Source organism: Myotis brandtii, unplaced genomic scaffold (genome assembly GCF_000412655.1).
Source record: "Myotis brandtii unplaced genomic scaffold, ASM41265v1 scaffold316, whole genome shotgun sequence".
NCBI classification, from domain to species: domain Eukaryota; kingdom Metazoa; phylum Chordata; class Mammalia; order Chiroptera; family Vespertilionidae; genus Myotis; species Myotis brandtii.
Window position 1 is genome coordinate 1,332,746 of NW_005362116.1, and position 21,955 is coordinate 1,354,700.

At 45.3% G+C, this 21,955-nt stretch overlaps 1 protein-coding gene across 1 annotated transcript in view; it reads left to right on the forward strand.

Annotated features, from left to right (window-relative positions):
- The window catches only part of LOC102261892 (voltage-dependent calcium channel subunit alpha-2/delta-3-like), a gene marked incomplete at its 3' end in the record, with an annotated part of 535,527 nt that overhangs the window by 272,853 nt on the left and 240,719 nt on the right, over positions 1-21,955 (forward strand). Inside the window, exon 4 of the mRNA XM_005870310.2 lies at positions 4,976-5,092. Within this exon, the coding sequence (XP_005870372.2) occupies positions 4,976-5,092 (117 nt within the window). The remainder of the gene's footprint in view (positions 1-4,975; positions 5,093-21,955) is intronic.

Consider the following 21,955-nt stretch of genomic DNA (forward strand, 5'->3'; position numbering starts at 1 on the left):
TGGGAGGCCACCTGGAGGGAAAGGAGCTTGGGGTGTTTTGCCTCCAGCACAGTCCTGATACCTGAGAGAACAAAAGAGGATTTGTAGCCCAAACACAGCCATGGTGTCATTTATAATTAAGGCTCCAGGGCCACCTTCTGAGGGGGCTTGCTCATTTCCCTCAGGGTATTTTTATTGTCAGGAGCTGCATCTGCTCCCTTAAAGTCCAGCTTCAACCTCACCCCTCAGTGGCCCTGTGGGGAATCTCGCCCACTTTTGGGACACCCAGTGGGCCCTGGCCACATTGCTCTGGCTCACTTGGTGCAGCCTGGGAGCAGCTGCAGCCCTCGTGAACTGACCATGTCTCTAGTTTTTGCCACTTGACTCTCTTGGCAAGTCCAAGCCACCATTGGCTACAAAAATCAATGAAACAGAGGTTTTATGGTGGTGAAATGCAGCCTCAGAAACCAGCTTGCAAGTATTTAGGCTGTCAATCCTTCACCCTTTGCTTCTAAGTTCAAATGACCAAGCGACTAGAAGTTAGCCCTTTCTAGGTTTAAAACACACTCTAACCACTTGCCTTTCAACATGACTAAACCTCTCTGTGCCTCAGTTCCCCATCTGCAACATGGGGATAATGCCAACCTCCCAGGGTGGCTGTGAGGATGAGACGAATTAATCTGTGAAGAGCTTCCGGCGCCGTGCTGGGCCTGGGATAGACGGAGGACTGACTCATTGTACCGACTTCCTCAGGCTCTGCTAATGAAGACGTGCTGCTTAATTACACAGTTTCTAATTGGGACCACGTCCCCCTGCAGGAATCTGTTTATGAGGCACCCATATGCTACTCTACATACAACTACAACTTTTATATTTTCTAATTTCCAATGTGTGTTCATTGTAAAAATGAGAACATGCAGGTAAGCAAGAAAGGAAGAAACCCATTTGTAATTGTATAGCCAGCTGTGAACACTTGGTGCCTCCTTCTAGCAGGGTGTGTGTGTGTGTGTGTGTGTGTGTGTGTGTGTGTGTGTGTGTGTGTTTTGCTTGCTGTGTGTGCAGGTTAGTAATTGAAAATAAAAAGCACCGATTACTGTCTGTACCATATCGTATCACACTGCATGCACAATTCCTGCCTTCTTCCATACACTTTTTGGATGGCCATGTGGAATTCTGTTGTACTGTTGAGCTTACTCCCTCCAGTTGCTTGAAGTCAAATCGCTTGGTTTCACACTGAGGCATGTTTTTAAAGGTTTTGATGTTGCATTCTAAACTGCTAAGGGCTTGCAGTTGATTAATGACTGTCCTGGGTTAATCTCTCTGTTCTTGAAAATCCTTTGATTCCAGCAAAGTGTGATGTTTCCTGGTAAGAGTAAGGCATTACGTTGTTCTGTCCTGATTCCAACAGGCATCAACACATCTTGAAAAGCAGGTTTTTTTCCTTATGGACTAAATTCCCCAGGGTGATGAGAAAGTAGCATGGGCTTGACTCACAGCTGAGAGGACCCATTGTCATGTGTCCTGAAGGGAGGAGAGGAGGAGACAGGCTGGCAGAGGAATGGATCCAGTGAACGGCTATGCTTGTCCCACATCTGGAGTCCTTGGCTTGGCAAGAGCTTCATGCTGAGATTGGTTAGCTAGGTCACTAGGCACCCAATAGTCCTGGGAGACTGACAACTCCCCAAAAAGTCAGCGGCTCCTTTCACAGAACAGATTCAGAAGGAGAGAAGACACAGGAAGATCTTGGGGGACGGTGAGAAATGAATTGATTCCCTTTTAGAACTCTATTGGGAGAGAAACACATGCAAGGAGCAGATATGGCCAGAATAATGGCCCTCCTATATAAAAGCCAAAAGATTCAAGTAAAGGCCAATTGTGAAATCCATTTTATTTTTCTTTATCTTAAATCTCTAGATCAACGTTAGTTTCAGAATTACTTAAGACAGAGATTGATTTCACTGCCTCTGTAAATACTAGACGGACATTAGTTTTGTTTTGTTTCACTCACTTCTTGAACTTTGTGTTTTTGGTAGTGAATCAGCCTTGGCTATGAGTTGGTCTCTGCTGCTGGCTTTTGGAGCACATCTGGCGGGCAGCAGAGAACCCCCAGGATTTTTGGCTCCAAAGACATTGGCTTGCATTTGAACTTAGGGAAAGTTTCCAGTAATTGCCATTGAAGTTTTCTTCATACAGCAGAGGACGCTGTTAGCTTGAGCCAGGCGTGGGCTGGCTGGAGTCCCACATCCCAGGCTGAGCCAGTCAACCTCCCAAGGGGTTGGGAGGTCACCCTTACAGAACCATAGGCCAGTGCAGCTGCATCGCCAGCTTGTTGCTTGACTTGTAACACCACAATTGTTCTTCAACAAGCTTCACCCAGAGAGGTCCTGTGAGTGTCTTCTGTGGGCTGGTGGGTGACCACGGGGACCTGTCCTCACCCCCTGGACCACAGACCTTACAAAGCCTACAGAGAAGAGCACGGGGTGCTCTGGGGCTCAGAGGGAGGGCGCATCCTCCTTGTCTTGGGGAACCAGGACCCCCTTATTGAGGCGGAGGGGAAAGTTAGAAGAAGGAATATGGGTTTTCTAGGTGAGATAGAAGAGAGACTCTCGATACAAACACATACGATTTTTATGGATGTTTCCAGGGAGCAGGGAGAAACATGTCACTTACAACTCAAGGTCCATTATGGGACTGTGCAGAGCAGCTCAGAGCATCTTATAAACAATGTAGCAGGTGTCTGTCTTGGTCCAGACTCAGGTGGTCTGAAATAGCACTTTATTTTGTTAGGATTACCTTAATTCTGAGAAACCCCAAGCCCTTGGGCCTGATGTTCAGGTGAGAGGCCCAATGCCTGAGGGTCCCCTCCTGCCTGTTCCAGAGTCCAGCGGTGGGCCCTGGGGCCTCTGTGTGGCCAGAAGCCCCCAGACTCTAGGAATTTCATTTTAGTGTTAAGGATCAGAGGAATTCTCTCTACATTCGTTTCCTTAGAGTCACTCCCTCTGTTTTTAAACTCTAATCTTTTTTTTTAAAGACACAAGTATTCTTGCCTCAAAGGACTTGGGAATGTGCTCTAGGAAGGGAAGTGTTTTCTCACCCGCGTGTGAGTGCGCGCACACACACACACACACACACACACACACACACACACACACACACACACACACACACACACACACACACACACACACACACACACACACACACACACACACACACACTCACACACACACTCCCCCTTCCTTGGGGTGAGGAAAAACTGAACCTCCGTCTAGTTTACATTTTTTAAGATGAATTTACATTTTATCTCTATTTATAAATTTATATCTTAAAAATGATCTTATTTTTAAAAAGTCATTATATTGTTCACTTCAAAAATGACTGTCAAGGTTACTAGAGTCAAGGTAAGATGCGGAGCCCTTAGGATCTTGGGGTGAGGGGTTATTAACTGATTTAGTTCTCCCCACAAATAAGAGTCATTGTAAAGCCCCCAGTATTTTCAGTTTCCAGCCCTTTATAGCTGCATAAATGGAAGTGATTCCTGTTCACACTAAAAGTATTTGGAACTCCATTTACAAAATATTGAAGAGATCACTAGGACCTTTTGCTTATATGGATTATGTTTATTGATATTTGCCAAATGAGAAATTAAAACTAAGAAATTTAAAAATTATTCATTCAAAACGTAAAAACTTCTTACATGTTAACGTAAATAACATATTTTATGAAAAACAAATGTATTTTCTAAAACAGAAAATTTAGTTAGAGGATTGGCCCTTTCTTTTCATTTTTGCAAATGTCTCTCATGCTTGGTGTAAGAGGAGGGGTGATTTTCCTCTGCTTCTGGTTTCAGTCTGTTGTGATTTGTTGAAATCTATGAAGAAAATCTGGCTTCACATGGATATGCTCTTGGAAAAAGGGGGCACTGCCTGGGTCCCTGAAAGGGTCTCAGAGACCCCACAGGGGTGCTTGGACCACTCTGAGAATGGCTTAAGCAGACCAGTTACCAGGGCATGTGATGGGTTTTAAACAAAATATTGTTTGTGAGAATTTGGTGAACTGTAGGTCAAATCAGTCTCTTATGGAACAGAGGAACAGATTAAGAAATCTTACATAAAGCGTTGTTTTTGTGGTCTTGTACTTGATTGCACATGCTCCTTCCGTGAGCTCGGGGAGGGTACATATGACGTCCCCAGTAATTGACTTGAATTGCTGAAATCCATAGCAAGGGCTCCATTGTTATAAAGTGTTTTTAAGATGCTCTGCCGTTCTTTAACTTCTACTCCAGTTCAGGAGATGACATGCTTTCTCTATAAAGGATCAGAGTAACGATTTTAGATTTTGTGAGTCCTCTGGTCTCTGTGTGACTACTTACTTACCTTGATAGGATATGTAAACAAATGGGCATGGCTTTGTCCCAACAAAACTTTATTTATAAAAATAGGTGATGGCCTGGATTTGGCCCAAGGGTTCTAGTTTGCTGGCTCCTGCTATAATTACACATTAGAGTCCTAGCCTTGAGACTATTTTGCCCTAAGTCCCCAGTCTTCAGCCATGAAAAATTTAGTGATATTCAAGGAAAAATAAAACCAAAAAAGTTGAATTTCTTTTTTTTTTACTTGATGACACATCTGGAATAGTCAGCTTCCAGTGGTGTTGGCTGCAGGCAGTCCTCCTGAGGAACCGCTGACTGTGGGCAGATTGGAAATAGAGTGTTGATTCCAGGAACTGAAGAGGATGGATGGTAGAGTTTACTTGCTTCACGGTTTATTCTTTTCCTGGGTGCTAGTTAAGCTTCCGGAGAGTCAGAGCCAATTTTTACATTTCTCCCTATTGGTTCAATAATTATGAAATACAGTCCCATCGCCCCAAATCCAACAGAGACAGTCATATTGTAACTTTACTTTTACTGACTCCTTGTAGATAGAGGTGCTGGGACAGCACGGGCGAGGTGTTTTGCAGTATCTTGAGCCTTCATTGTTTCCCTCCCTTCTTACAGAAATACAAAGAGTATGAGAAAGACGTTGCCATAGAAGAAATCGATGGCCTCCAACTGGTGAAAAAGCTGGCAAAGAACATGGAAGAGATGTTTCACAAGAAATCTGAAGCAGTGCGGGTAAGTGCCTCGGCTTCAGCTCTGTTTGGTATGTAGACAACAAGGCAGCTGCAGGGAACTGGCTCTGGTGAACCCAACTCTCAGAGACCAAAGTTGACTCAGCTATCATGTGAACTCTTCCTTTTCCTAAGTCTAGTGAACCAGGAAGAGGCGTTACTAGGGGCAGGATTGCCCTCTCCATATATGGTTCAGGTCCTATATTTCATTTTATAATTTTACTAGAGGCCTGGTGCACGAAATTCGTGCACTCGGGGGGGGGGGTCCCTTAGCTGGCCTGCGCCCTCTCCCAGTCCGGGAGCCCTCAGCAGTAGGACATCCTTAGCATTGCCACGAAGGCAGGAGAGGCTCCCGCCACCACCGCTGCGCTCGTCAGCCATGAACCCAGCTCAGGGCTTCTGGCTGAGCAGCACACCCACTATGGGAGCGTGCTGATCACCAGGGGGCAGCTCCTGTGTTGAGCGTGTGCCCCCTGGTGGTCAGTGCGCAGCATAGCGACCTGTGGTTCTGCCGTTCGGTTGATTTGCATATTAGCCTTTTATTATATAGGATGCTTTCATCAGAGGCAATGTTAATTGTATAGCCAGAGAGGGTGGCTTATGACTGTGTGATGCATTTCCTAATTCCCAAACATCACTCAAAGGTCCCTGGGTTCAACTAAGCACGTATAAAAAATTTAAGCAATGCTTGCCAAAGTGTGGACCTGGAAATCTCAAAGGAGTGAATGAATCTAGATGAAGTCAGAAGTTCCTTTGTCACTAGTGGACTATTACTATAAATATAAAGCTTGTCTTGACTGGTAGGAGCTCCCTGAACTTTCATATTATCAGCAGGATGAATGGAACTACAGTGCACAGATATATTATTTTGGTTTCTGACTTTATTCCTCATAGTCAGCTAAACAGGCCATCCTCCATTCTTGCTTTAGGACATGGGAATGTTGCAGTATCCTATATTGCCATATTGGCACAGGATTATGGGAAAGAATTGCAATATGCAGACTTCTTTATTTCTAATCATGTATAGTTTGCTTACCTTCCAGTTTTAATAATCATCTCCAGAATCACTTTGTTATAAAGGAGCACTTTTGACTTTAGCTTTTCTCACACTTAATTGGCCACAGAAATTTCCATAAGTTATTTCTGCTTTAAACCTGATGACCCCATATATTTGCTTAACCCTGAAACTTTTCTGTACTATTTTTTAAATTGATTTCAGAGAAGAGGGGAGAGGGAGAGAGAGATAGAAACATCAGTGATGAGAGAGAATCATTGATCAGCTGCCTCCTCCACATCCCCCCCTGGGGATCAAGCCCGCAACCTGGGCATGTGCCCTGAGCAGGAATCAAACCATGTGACCTCCTGGTTCACAGGGCAATGCTCAACTGCTGAGCTACTCCATCTGGGCATTTCTGTACTATTTTGATTCAGGGTAGGAGGGATTGTAGATTAGTAGCTAAGAGCATGAGTCTGACCTGGGTTCAGTGCCTGTCTTTGTCACCTCCTAAGCTTCGGCCTTTGGAGAAACAGCTTTACTCATCTGTAAATGGGGAAACAACAAGAGGTATGAAGTTTAATCATAAGTTATACTTTAGAGCCACTTAGCACAGAGCCAGGCATATACCCAGTGCTCTGAAATGTGTATGTCATGTATTTCAAAATAGATGTGCAGGGCCTTTTGCGAGCACACTTGATGCCACAAAGTCTAGGCTGACTGGTCCAGTGAGAGTGGCTCCTCCTCCCAGTCTTAACAGGAGAGAGGGCTTGTGTGTCAGGTTGCAGTTTGGTTTGGAGACGGTTTCGTCGTTGAGATTGACCTGGTCTCATTGTCAGCTGTGTGGCTCTATTGGCCCCAGTCATGAACCACGTGGCATTTGAAGTGAGATGAAGTGACCACTGAGAGACCTCCTGGATATGGGTTCATGTTGAGGCCAGGGGAGCAGAGGGTGTGACTTTTACATACTATAATGACACCCCACTTCTTGAATAGGAACGGTTGATATTTGCCTGTGGGACTTGTGAACATCTGGAGGGCAGACACCTCCAGTCCCGATGTGCCTGTGGTTTGCAGTGGAGCATTATCTGCAGCGTTGCCCTAGAAGACACCTCGGTGCCCCGGGGTCCTTCCTTCCCCATGCCACCCACCGAGCCGCAGCCTTCTTCTCAAATGGAGAAGAAACATTTTAGAATTCACTCAATCACTGCGGAGCCTCACGGTCTCCCATTTCCAAGCGCCCATCCGCACCCTCAGCAACCTGAGCAGGGTCGGAGGTTCTAGCGCCTCCCGAGTGTCTTCCTGCCAATAACTGATGCAGCGCCAAGTGCTTATCAATGGTGGGCGGCTGGGAGGACGCAGGGACCTAAGTGAGAAAACTGGCTCACCAACAGCACTGGTTATTAGCATTTCCATGGATGTACATAAAATATTTATGAGACTGGAAATAGCAATTTAGAAAACTGCACTCACACCTTTAGTCTGCGAAGGCAGTTAAGTTAGTGCTGGGGAAAAAAGGAGACCCCGTCCTCCGCAGGCCTGCCGTCTCTTGGCTGTTAAGCAGTGTTGATCCTTTCTGTTGCTTCTGGCTTGATTTCATCATTTTACCCCATCGCTTTCCCCAGTGATTAGTTGAATCAGAGTGATTTTATCATACTCGTCCCCTATTTGAATTACTCTCCACTATGCAATTATCCTATCACAGAAAGTCCCATTTTCTCCCTGTCAGATGTCTGAAGCAAATGGGAAACCTAAAGTGGCCTGCCCATTACATAACCTCTGTCATCTGGTTGGTAATGGACTATATGTAACTTTTTTTTTTCTCCAGGCCAGCAAATTACAAATAACCTTAGCTTTAATAATTATCATTAACATAATGGCAGCATCATGATGGCATCACTTCTTAACTAATATTTTCTAGCACGTTTTAATGCCATCGGTGGTTTAAATCATTTTTCCAAGTCCACTTGGAGGCTGGCAGTGGGTTGTTTTGACTTAGAGCCAAATCGAGTTTGATGCAGCCACACTGCTCCTTGCTCTCTCGGATAACACTTGTGCCTTAAACCTTATCTCCCAACTTCTTTGTCCAGACGTGTTCATGCAACCAAGTCCTCATTTAATGCTGCTGAGCGGTTTATCAAGTTTTAAGTCCTATAAATGGACAAGGAATGGAATCAATTTGCTTCCAGTTCATTAACATTTCAAGGAGATATTTCACATGCTGGACGGGGAGGAAGTGGTGGTTGGCAGTCCCCTGCCGCCTGACGACTCCCGTGGGCCTTCCCACGTGACACCTGGAAATGCTCGGCTTGTCACAGGTCAGAGCTCCTGTGAAATACTGACAGAGGCACAATTGACACAGCTCCCCGTTCTTCTGTCTTGCTGATGGTGACCAGTTCCTCTCCCTGATTTGAGAAGAGGGAGAAGGCCAAGGATGTGCATCCCATGGCCTTGGCTGTGTGGGCAGGCTACCCAGCCTTTCCTTTGTCTTTGATATCTCAGCCTCCACTAGGAGGAGCATAAACCATCACCCCACTGGAAGGGCCATCTGAGCCCCAGGGACCTCCGGGCGGGCACAGTGAAGTGTGTAGCTGGAGGAGACTGTAGGAAGTGACCAGGCCACTGCAGACATCTCTGATTATAGGGACCCACTTTGGGGACAGATTCCAGCACTGCCAGGGGAGGTGATGGTCTTGTGGTTTCAAAATGGCCCACAGGCTCAAGATGAGCAGCACAGCCTGCAAGAGTGAGCCAGGAAATGACAACAAGAAGGACTTTGGAGAATATATGAATGTGTACTAGGGTTCTCCAGAATGGTGTTCAAAGGGTGGATTCTCCAGAGCGGTTGTTGCCTTTGATTGTTGGAGCAGCTCTGGGGCGGCACTCCCTTCGTCACACTGATTTGGGTCAGACTTGTAACTTCCTTTGGTCTTGGTCTCAGGAGTTCCTGGTTTCCCGGGAAGGCACTGACCCACGTGACTTTCACAAACAGGCAGGGCAGAGTCCAGGCCTCCCTCCAGAGAGAGGGGATTATAGGATGGTATCTATTCCGGCCACACAGCAGCCAAACATTAAGTACTTTATTTGTTGTTCAAATGCAATGGGGACAGTGAGGAGACATAAAAAGCAGGTTGTAGCTAAACTCACAAAGTGAGGAGGAGTCTGTTGTTTTCAAACCTTGGATAAGCTATTGAGTAAATTTTGGAGGCACTCAGAAGCTCATACCTGGACATAAACTTCATCCTGTTTCACTTATTCTTTTTAATTATATTGATACAGCGATAAATCCAGCTCTCGAAAAAAGAGTGTTTTGCTTAAAAATAAACGCGCTTGCTCCTGGGGAAAGGCTGGAGAGACTAGATTGCATGTGAAGTCCCCCTTCCTGTAGCCGCCTGCTGTGCACTGCAGAGCTGTTTCCCATTACAGCTGTACTGTGGAAAGTAATTGCTGTTGTACAGTAATTCAATTTCAGGGCATTCACGCATCGCTTCACCGATAGGGGTTTATCTGAAGGGACCTGGGACTTGAAGGCTTTTTATCGAGAAATGCCACATGCAGCACAACGTTTTTCTTGGGTAGCGAATACCAGCATTTGCATTTAATAAACATTTACCTTCCCCAAAAGATGGATATTTTTCCCCCTGCAGAAGAGATTTACACCAGTCTTCCAATAAGCTAGAGGGTACTATTAAGGCAACTTTCTCTAGATGTTTTTTGATGAGTGTGTGTCTACATATGTATGACTATAAAACACATCTTTGTTTTTATGTAAATGTATATATACACAGAGGCATGACAAGCAGGGTGTGCCCAGGGAAAGCATGCTCTGTACCAAAAATATATGCTATGGAAGGGATTAATATCTACAGGGCCATATGAACACTTCTGGTTTAAAAACCATCTATATCGCCCTAGCCAGTTTGGCTCAGTGGATAGAGCGCCAGTCTGCGGACAGAAACTTCCCAGGTTGATTACTGTCAAGGGCACGTACCTGGGTTGCAGACTCTACCCCTGGCCCACATTAGGCTGTGTGTGGGAGGCAACCAATCAATGTGTCTCTCTCACATCGATGTTTTCCTCTCTCTATCTCTCCCTCTTCCTTCCACTCTCTCTAAAAATCAATGGAAAAATATCCTCGGGTGAGGATTAATAACAACGAAACAAAACAAAAACCATCTGTCTCTGCAGGCAAGGTGAAATTGTTGGTGCAGACACTTTCAAAAGGACCCCCATTAAGTTGGAAATGAAATCAACCCTTTTGTTTATAAATTTATACATTAAGTAAAGGTTCTTAAGACAGAACTGATCCTCCCTGTATAAAGGGACTCTTAGATTGTGAGGACTCTTTGGATATTAAGTCTGAAATGAGCTGCAGAAGTTTTAAGAGTGAAATCTATCAAGCATTAGTAGGGTGGCCTTAGTGGAAGTGCTGTACATACATAAGAACATTTCCTGCCTTGTGTTCATGTGTCATCTCATCTCAAATTTTCAAAACTTGCTCCTTGAGAGAGGAGTAAATTTGTTTCTGAGAAAACCAAATGTTTTAAGTCACAAGTGAAGAAGGAAAAGACTCTTCTTTTTTATGTTGCGGCCCATTTGCTTTTCTTTCTCCCTCCCCGTCTCCTTCTCTCCCTCTCTCTGTGCAAACTGGATTGCAAAATTCCATACATATATGTAAGAGAATTTAGAGCAGAAACCTCAAACCAGAAGACACAGAAAATAGCAGCGGTCTGGCCACACCAGTTCTAATGAGGTCAGCGAGCCATTCTTGGTTAATGGTTGAGGGTAAGACCACATGGAACCGCATGGCCTTCCTGGAGTTCGCCCCAAATGGATGGGGCTGGGGTTTCCGCTGACGTACTCCGGAGCCTCACAGGGAGGCCGGGAGGCTGCTGTCCCACCCACACTGACAGTGAGCAGCTCTCTGCCTCCGGAGGGGCACGAGCTTCTGCCAAGGGAGGCAGGGAGGACGGCTGGGCTGTCTGTGCCATTTGTCTCCCAGCTCCTCAAGACCCCCCCTCTCCCACCACCTCGAGTGCTGGAAGTTGGCTGGCTTGGTGAACAGTATGGAGTGGTCTTGCAGTTCTGGGATGCTGACCCCTAGAAAGAGTTCTTCTTTGGGGTAATACCACTGTGCCAAACCTGCCCCAAATTCATGGATTTTTTTGTCCCATTCCCAAATATTTGACTCTAAGTTTTCCATGTTCAGAGCCAAAACCCCAAGACTTAGTTTGGGGTTTTCTATGTAACTCACCTCAACCATGTTTTTTTCTTTCTTCTTAAGTTTTATGTTTTGTTTTTACTGGTTATACAATACATGGTTATTATAAAAGAAAAGAAATGTGAAAAAATGATAAAGGAGAAAGAGATAACAGCACAACATCTTTCAGTACCTTTTGCTTTTAGCCATCTTAATTTCTACTCTTCCAGATGGTTTTCTATTTGGGCATGTGTATATGCATACATGTGTGGTGTTTATATAAACTTGTAAAATGTTGGATTATAGTTTCTTGTAACCAGCTTTTCTTTTCTTTTGAAATTGTACATGTTGTGGACATCCATCCATGCTAATGAAGACATATTTCTATTCTTTTGCATCACGGCATAACCGTCTTCTCTCGGGGTGTCCCAATCATCAGTTGTCTCTTGGTGAGCATCGATGTCATGAACAATGTTTCACCATTATAAGCAATCATATGATATACTGTCCTGCAGAGAAACTTCTGTCCATTTCTTTGATGCATTCATTGGGATGTGTTTCTAGGAGTAAGATCAAGGCTTTTGGTACCTTGCCGGCTTGTCCCCCAGGCAGCATCCGCTCACTCATGCTCCCACCTGTGTGGTTGCAAAGCTACCATTTCTCCACTTTCTGCTCTAGCATCTGACTATCATTAGTCTTTTAGTCCTTGTCCATCTTACGGGCAAAAAGTAGCAGCTCCCTTTACGTTGTTTCGGTAATTACTCACTGTGTGGCACGATGGCTCTCCGGCCCTGCACCAGGGTTTGAAGTAGATCACACAGTGTCACAGAGCGTGGGCATGGGTGCCATGACATAGAGAAGGCCTGGTGCTGGCCGCCTGCCATCCCTCAGAGAGGTGAGTGAGCCTGGCATGAGCTCGGACACAGTTGGACACCCTACCCTCTCCCTTCCTGGAGCGTGTCATAGCACAGCCTGGTGGGTGTGTGAGGGGCTGTGGACACACTGACCAGCACCAAGCTGCCTGGATTTGGGGTGCCAGTTGTTTGGAGGAGTTGTCAGTGGCTCAGCACCTGAGGATTGTGGTACTCGGGTGTCTTAGACCCCCCACCATTGGAGAAAGTCACCAGTCCCAAGAAAACATGAGCTGGTGCAGCCCCTCTCACTGGAATGGTGGCTCATTGTCGGGACATCAGACTGAGGGCCTGAGTCACTTTGGTTCACTTCTCCTATGGGACCATGTAGGAGGATTGACCATTTTGTATAGGTTCATGGATCATGTCTTCTTCCTCTCCTCCCCTCCGACACCCCACAACCCCTACCCCGCCGTCCTCCTCCTCCTTCTTTTAATAAACTGCCTGTTAATACCCTTCCCCACCATTTACACTGTACTCTTTCTCTTCCTTGTCCCAGCTTGTCCCCACTCTAGCCCCAGTACCTATCACAGGGTCTGAACCTCCAGTGAAATGCTCATGAAACATTTGTTGACTGACTCACAGAACTTCATCTTGGAGTCAGGGTACCTGGATGTCAGAGTGATCACAGATGACAGAGACGATGAAGGGGAAAGAAAAGGATTCAAGTTTCATTGCTGTGGGGCTGGGCTTTCTAGACCCCTCACTGTCTGTCCATTTAAATGAGGCTTCTGTGTGCTGCCGCCTGCTTGGACTCTGGCTGTGGGCTTCAGCTCAGTCCTCCCCACGTGGGCCTGCTCCTGGAACTGGGTGAATGGAGGAGCTGAAAAGGGCAGACACCAGCCAGCTGCTCAGAGTGGAAATAAAAGGTTAATGATTTCCATAGATTGAAATCAATCCTTCTCCCTTCCTTCCTCCCTCCCTCCCACCCCTTCCCTTCCCTCCTTTCTTCCTGTTTGTTTGGAACTGATAAAGGAAGACTTGATTCCTGGGCAGGTGAGGGAGAAGAAGTCAGTGTTGTGAGGCCGTGACTTAGCAAAGTAGCCTCGAGCTCCCTGGTGTTCTCTGTGCCTGACTGAGTGAGCTTTTGGTCACAATGCACAGCTGGACTCTAGAGCTAGGGTGTGTGCCTCTGCGCTGGGCAGATGTTTCTTCTCATGCGGCAGGTGGTAAACAGGCAGCCTACTACCCCCAAGAGATGGCACAAACCGATGCTATGAGCAGGTTCGAGAGGCTTGCCGTAAATCTGAGAGTGATGTCACGCAGGAGAGTTTCGGAGCGATGCTGAGAGTAGTAGACGCTGCTGGTGTGGCGCTGTCCCAGCTGGGGCGTGGCTGGGCTGGGACACTCACCTAGAGCCTCCCCACCCCACCAGATTGTCCATCACAGCATCCTGCAGACTCCCTGTATGCACGTCTTAGACGTTGTGCTTCTTCTGTTGATCTCAATGCTGACTGGCAGCTTGCCAGGCTCTGCCTAGAACCCCAGTGTCATGAGGGCAGGGAGCATGATGGTCATGTTTCCCCTCATGTCCCCAGGGCTCAGGGAGTATGCTCGGTGAGTGTCCATGAATGAACCTGTCACACTGGTAATGGTGATGTCAGGGGATGAGCGTCCCCTGCTTGGGACGACCATCTGGTCACCAGGACACAGGGCCGGGTAAGGTCCCAAGCACTTCCCGTGTGTCTGTGCCTGCCCTGCCCACTGTTCCCCATGAAACCATCCATTTGTCCTCTGCCTCACACATAGAATTTGGATTTGGTTTATGCTGCACCATGATAAAGAAAATGAAAGAATTACTTTTGCATCCAAAGTAAAATGTCATTTAAAATCATATTTCCCATTTTCATTGCCTGTTTTTCCTTTCCATTTAAAAAATCCATTTTGAAAGATTTCCTGTCACTTCGGTTAAGACCGCGTGGACCAAGCAGCCTGGAGAAGAGAGGCGTGTGGCCACAAACCATGTATGAAATTATAGTGCGGGTCCCTGCCTTTGGCCCAAGTAACAACGATGCCCCATCAGGGAGCCCATGGGGAGGTGCGGCCTCACCTGCTGGGACTGGAAGACCAAGGTGTCTTCTGTAGGGGGAAGACACGCAACACTGTCTAAACCAGAGTGCACGCGTCGGGGATGGGGATGGGGGTGGGGACAGGGAAGCTCAGCAGCTATATTGCAACAAGGTGCTGGCTTTTCGGAGTATCACATGGTCATTTCAGCCCCCCAGGCCGGGTAGAAAACAATGCCACAGGAGTTATACTCAGCAAGGTAAAGGAAATCTTACAAGGTTTATGAGTGGGAGGAAATTATGGTGTGTCACCGAAGTGTCACCCTCCATAGGTCCAAATGACAGAATGAAGCCATAATAATAACAATAACAATAATAATAGGCCCCTGGCTATAATTGTATAAATTACTGGCAACAAATGAAAGGTTTTCAGGAATATTTTGAATGCATAGTTAGTATGTTTAACCAAGGATGTGCTGGTGGTGTGAGTCGTCTCTTTTTGGTCTTTGCTCAGTTTTCTACGTGGAGGTTAGGAACAGCTGGCCCTGCGCAGGCAGGGAGGTTATTTACGTTTTCTCAATTAGGCCATGAGGGGAAGAGGAGAAGGTAGCCAGGGATTCATTGGCATTTCGTTTGCAGTGCATTCAGGGGAGGGATGGTGGCCCTTTCAGTAATCAGAGTCTTTGTTAACAATCAGCCGGGATCTTGTTGATTGCACATCCCAGGTTGTGCCGGCTGCTTGAGCAGACACCACACAAGGCTTTGTACCATCGGGGCAAAGGTGGACTTTTTGTTTCTTGTGTGATTTTTAATTGAATTTTTGCATGTGAGCTGGGGAGGAAAGCCATCGGGAAGAGACTTAGAAAGCCTGCCTCACTGTGCAGCCCGTGATCCCCGAGCTGCCCATCACTGTCGGGTGGGCTTTGCAGAGAGGACCTTGTCCAGGGGCCCAAGGAGCCTGTGGTGGCCATCAGAGAGCAGACCCTTATCTCGGTCATGATGGGGAGTTGCTTATAAATACCCAACCCCCGTGGCAAGGGGGAGTCTCCTTTTCTCAAACAGGGGACTCTGGAAGAACCTCAGGTTGGGCAGAGGTACTGGTCTGGGCACTTTCACCGAGAGGTGAGCAGACGGTGCCAGCAGCAAAGGGCATAGACGCAGCCCCCCGCACAGCCAAGCTTGCAGCTCTTGGGCCAGCTATGCAGTGGCCTGTTGGGGGTTTGTTGAGTCGCGCAGGCTGTCTCCATGAGGACTCCCCCCACCTGCTCGGTGCACCCCTCCCTGGCTGTGCTGGGAACCTGCTGTTGCAGGCCCCACGGCCAAGGTCTGGGAACAGTGTGGTTCTCAGCAGGAAATCAGGTGGCCTCTGAGGCCCTGGCCCTTCACACTTGCAGGGCTTGTTTCAGGGACATGGGGAGTCAGAAGACAGCCAAGCTTGCAGCTCGGGCCAGCTATGCAGTGGCCTCTGTTGGGGGTTTGTTGAGTCGCGCAGGCTGTCTCCATGAGGACTCCCCCCACCTGCTCGGTGCACCCCTCCCTGGCTGTGCTGGGAGCCTGCTGTTGCAGGCCCCACGGCCAAGGTCTGGGAACAGTGTGGTTCTCAGCAGGAAATCAGGTGGCCTCTGAGGCCCTGGCCCTTCACACTTGCAGGGCTTGTTTCAGGGACATGGGGAGTCAGAAGCAAGCATCTGCGTCACAGCTAGAAGCCCATGACCCCAGGCCAGTCCTGGCCACAGAGAGGCTTCACTGGACCCACGTGGGTTTGACAAAATTGAAATCACATATAAAATAAAATCACATATAAAAATACCCAGATTTAAAGCTTGAAAAATTGAGAGGGGTAGCCATCCTGGGTCCCCATTCCCACAGGACAATTATCAGCATGAACTGCCCAGTTTGCTGATTTCCATGCTGTTCCCCAGTCATTTATTTTACCCCAAAAAGCACTGAGTTTACAACCCCTGGATTAGTCAGACCAGGGCCAGAGCCTCTTCAGGGACAGAGAGAGGGTCTGAGTGTTTGAAGTTTGAAAGCTCATAGGGGGATCCTCAGAGCTTTTACAGTTCACTAGGACAGTAAGCTGGAGTCTTTGTCATTGTTGTCATCCTCGGCACATTAGCCAGTGCTTCTCATTTGCCAAGACACTATGCAGTGCATTACATATATTATCTCCTTTAAGTGTTACAACCTTGTGAAGTTCTTGGCTGGGGGAAGGAGGAGAAGAAAGGTCATTCACAGGACACAGGATAAGAAAGGATAGGGCAGCATCTCTCTCTCTCTCTCTCATTTTGAGAACCACCACATGAGGTTGTGTCTGAGATTTTTTTCTCCTTTAACATTTTAGCATTGTAGCCCTTGTTTTAGGCTCTTACCAATAAGAAGTCCTATTTGTTTTGTTGTATTCCTCCCCCCCGAATTTCTGAGAAGACCTGATCTGTGTAAATAATTACCAATCTGGTCTCATTCACAGAATCAGGAAGCAAAAATCAAAGTGGTACCCTCGCTCACAACCCCCTCCCCCAGAACACACTTTCCTGCTAGAATGATGACTGAGACAATATCTCTCACCAGGAGAAGGGGATGAAAAATGCTCAAAGTGGTTACATTTGAATATGTGGCACTTATCTCTCTGTGCAGGCCCCTTACAGAAAAAATAATTCATCAAACTTTGCTCAAGAAAAAAGAGCTTTCATCAACAACAACATCAAACACTCACCATGGCAGGAACAGGACAATAAAGGAGTTATTTTAGCAGAATTAACAGGAAGAAATTAGCCTCGTATATCCTTCCTTTTTATCACAGTGTGGTGCATTTACATATTTTGAAATTTCACATTTGCATAGTCGATGATTTTAAATTAGATTCTCACATCTCCTCTCTGATGTTTGTCATGTGTATAACTTGTCTTAATAACTGAGTTGTTCGCATTTAAAAAATAGTTATCTAATCAACAGCCTAACCCAGTTACCTTTACAATTATTTAACAGTTTTAATGAGTTATAAATCACATATGATACAATTCACTCATTTCAAGTGTATAATTAAGTGTTTTTTAGTATATCCACAGAATTGTACACTGATCACCCCCAGCCAACTGTAGAAGATTTTCACCGACCCAAGGAGAGAACCCGGGACTCATTAGCAGCCACTTCACATTCCCTCCAAAATTTCCTTCCTCCAAGATTAGGCAAACCCTATTCCACTTTGTGTTGCCAAAGATTTACCTATTCTGGACATCTCATGTAAATGGAGTCAAGCAGTGTATGTGTGGTCTTTTGTGACTGATTTCCTTCACTCCGCATAATGTGTTTTTCCCTAGGGCTCTTTTATTTAAACTTTTCTTTTATGGTTGACACTATTAGAAATGCCCCCATTTCCCACCTCCAAACAGCCCCCGCCCCCCTTCCCTCTGGCCATCACCACACTGTTGTCTGTGTCTATGGGCTATGCATATATGTTCTTTGGCTAATCTCTTCACCTTCTTTCAGTCCTCCCTACCCCCCAACATCCTCCCCTCTGACAGCTGTCAGTCTGTTTCATGTATCCATGCCTCTGGTTCTATTTTGTTTGTCAATTTATTTTGTTCATTAGATTGCACATATCAGTGAGATCATGTGATACTTGTCTTTCTCTGACTGGCTTATTTCACTTAGCATAATAATATCCAGGTGCATCTATGCTGTCCCAAAAGATAAGAGCTCCCCCTCCCCTTTTTTTTGGCCGCATGTATTCCATTGTGTAAATGTAATAAGTGGAAGCATATATTAGAAAGATTAACATAATTAAAATGTCCATACCACCCAAAACAATCTATAAATTCAATGCAATTTCTATTAAAATACCAATGGCATATTTCACAAATCGAGACCAAATATTAAAATTTTTTTAAGGAAACCCAAAAGACCTTGATAAACCTTAGCAATTTTGAGGAAAAAAGAACAAAGTTGAAGGTATCACAATACCAGATATCAAACTATACTACAAGGCCATTATCATCAAAACAGCCTGATACTGGCATAAGAACAGGCATATAGATCAATAGAGCCCATAAACCAACCCACATCTTTATGCTCAGTTAATATTTGACAAAGGAGACAAGAGCATACAATGGACTAAAGACAGTCCCTTCAGTAAATGGTATTGGGAAAATTGGACAGGTATGTGCAAAAAACTGAAACTAGACCACCAACTTACACCATATATAAGAATAAACTCAAAATTGATAAAAAGACTTAAATATAAGTCACAAAACCATAAAATCCTAGAAGAAAACATAGGCAGTAAAATCGCAGACATCTCTCTTAGCAATATTTTTGCTGATGTATCTCCTAGGCCTAGGGAGTATTGCAGTATCATCCCAGTGCTCTTCCTCCTTGCCCGGAGCCGGGCAGGCAAATGGCTTGATTTCACACAGCATCTTCCTGCTGGCAATTATATAACACTGGGCTTCCATGTGAGTATTTCCAACATGAGTTAGCAGGGAGATGCACGATTCTACGGTGGACAGCTGAATCACTCAGAATGTTTTATAGTTTATTTCACTGTCCACAGGAGTAGATCAAGCCGCGGAGTCCGTCTTGGTCATTAAGATGTAGTCCAGCTCTTGCATTCAGAGCTTTTGAGTGCCTTAATTGAGCACTTGTCTGGCCTGATGGCTGTTGGCAGGGCCGTGCTGGCGCTCCCCAAGGGCAGACAACGCCAGTAAATCGCAATCACAATGGAGCACCGATGGAAGAAGTAAACAGTTCTGAAACCATGCTATAAATTGTCATCCAGTGATGATTCTGTTTTATTATGAAGGTTAAATTACAGCAATCACCCATGCACAAAGGCTCTGCAGTAAGAAAACATTTGGGAACAATGTTTTTCTCCTATGGCTTGGGTGATGGGTGTGTAGGAATAAAACACAGTGAATTGTTTACTGTGGGCCAGAAAGGAAAATATGAACTATAGCTCACTGCGAGGTGTGCACTCTCTTTATCTTTTATGAACCAAGCAGGTTGTAAGCAGGTTGCTGTTCCCACAGGAAAAGATGATAAACTTGACCGGAAGACAACTTCCAGCTATGTTTTTCTTCTCTCTCTGTATCCTCTCTACATGCGCGCGCGTGTGTGTGGTTGTGTGTGTGTGTGTCTGTCTACTGGGGCTGGGATGGGTTAGGATAAAATTAACCAGGGAATGATGCCCACCCCAGTGATTAACAGCTTACAGATGCAGTCTTTCTGAAGTTCCCCAGAATGCTATCTCAAGGCCTTATGTATTTCATAGCCACTTGATTTAGTGGTGAAAAGATGGGCTTCGGAGCTGTCCAAATTCTGGTTTAAATCCTGACTCTACCTCTTGATAGCTGTGTGACTTAGGGGAAAGTCATTGCTCTCTGATCCTCAAGATTATCAACTGTAAATGGGAGCAGTGACTTGCCTCACTGGTGTGGGCCCATAAAATGCGACCTGATACTAGTCACACAGTCCCTGCTCATTATTATTGTGTGGCGGCAGCAGCAGTTGGTAGCATCGCCACAGATATTCTGGCATCCCCAAAGCTTCATGATGATCTCTCACCGCAGAATTATTTTGCAGCTTGTAGAATTCATACAGAAAAGCAGCCACGTTGACGCTGGAAGTTGATGTTGTTATTGCAGAGAGCTTATCGCCTCCCATTATTTCTCACTTCATTTACAATGAAATGGACACCCATTGGCAAGGCTATTGCGTGATCTTGACCCTGCCTGCCTCTCCCAGTCCCTCTCCTGCTGAGTTCTCACGTGGACCTCCCACTTGTCCCTTGAACATACCAGGCCTGTTCTCTCTGCAGTGCCCTTGTGTTCTCTCTGAGTGACATATCCTTCTTGTTATTCAAGATTCAGCTCAGATTCTTTTTAAGGCAGCCTTTCTTGGCCACCTTGCCCAAGAGAGGGTTCTCTCCCACCCTACACAAACCCCTTGCTCCCTCCTTGCCCACCCTCCCACTGCCCTGTCATTTTCTTTCACATAGCCTTGCTTATGCTTTGTCTCATGGAACTCATCAGTATCTGAAATTACCTTTTCATGTATCTGGCTTTAATTTCCTCCCCTGCTAGAATTTAAGGTCCTGGAGGAGGACTGTGATCTATTCACCTGGGACAGAGCCTTCTATAGCACAGATACCCAAAAAGTATCCATTGAATGAGAAATGCATGTTTTTGTGATGTACAGATCAGATCAGAATATTTTACCTACAAAAGCATTGGAAACGCAAACAATTTAAGTAAATCCTCATTAATTAATGGCCTTTTAAAGCATTAGGCATTAATACTGTTCTTTGTGAGTTGTAAGATGCACTCTAATGGGTAGAATTAAAACTATGAATGATACCACCAGCTCTGGGGAATTGCAGGGTGGAAAGTGATATGAACTTTAATCATCAAACTTTAATTTTCTCATGGCTTTAAAAAGTATAATTTGCAATGACCTGTAAATACTTATTGAAAATTAATTATGAATTTACATGTATTTATTTAATAATATTGTAGAGTTATTTTTAAGGGAAAGATTTCTCCAAAGGTGATGAGTCACAGTGGCTATCTCACTGTTGAGGGTGATAAAAGACAGAGAAAAGTGACAACATTGAGGGATAAATGATTTTAGGAAACAGATTATAAACAAGTTAATCCTATAGATGAAAAAAAAACACTTAGAAAATTTCTCACCAATGTTATTTTTTTAGGTTTGGGCTGATAGTGTACCCCACTCTCAGCACTTTATTATGAAAATATGCAGCAAAATTGAAATAGTTTTACCATAAACATCCATATACCCATCACCCATTTTCTACCATTGACATTAAGCATTCTCTCTTTATTACGTATCTGGCCATCGAAAGCCATTAATTTATTCACCCACTAGTATACTTGTTTTAGTGCATTTTAAAGGAAATTGCAGACTTGTTGTCATTGAAAATGAAACATGTTTTGTAGAAGTTGGGCTGACATATTTAATATATCTAATATATTTAATACCAAAATTCGAAATGGTGTTAGTAAATTATTCAGCCTGATTAGACAGGACCCAACATCTTCCTGGGCTCTAACCTTGTGTTTGACTTGACTTGCTATTATCACGTGTACTGCCTTAGACAGAAACACTCTTGAAGAATTTTCAAGTTTTTAAAGTATTAGGAAAGACACAGAAATCCCTCCTGGTATTTCAGACAGGAAGAGCTTTAACACAGAGAATTTAAGGCTTACAAAACAGTCGGAAAGACTGAGGAAACAAACATCAGAGAACATCAACTTTAGTTTTTAGGAAACTGGGAAGTGCAGAGATCCCAGGCTAACACTCCACCATGATTTCAGCTGCCTGCAGCACCGGGGTGGGCAATTTGCTGGAAGCCACTGGCAAAGCCGAGAGCTGCCCTCAGTAGAGGCCCAAGTACCTGTTTGTGGCTCACTGCCCCCAGGAAGACACTGCTGCCTGTTCCTCAAGCTCTTGCCCATCTCCCAGGAGAGCCTCTCACTGGCTGAATCTAACCTGGACCCTGCCTGGAGGATTCTGGGAAATGTAGTTCCTGGGCTACCAGCCCCTGAGATACAGGGCCAAGCACATTACCAACAATCAGCACCAGCATGTTTAACAAATATTATATCAGAACCTGATGGGAAAATTTTACACCTGGAATAGTGTATCTAGAATGTTGAGAAAGTAGTCCTTTGCAATTATTTAACAGTAATTATTTAACAGTCAGTCATTTTAATGGTTTTTCATGGAATGTGTGGAG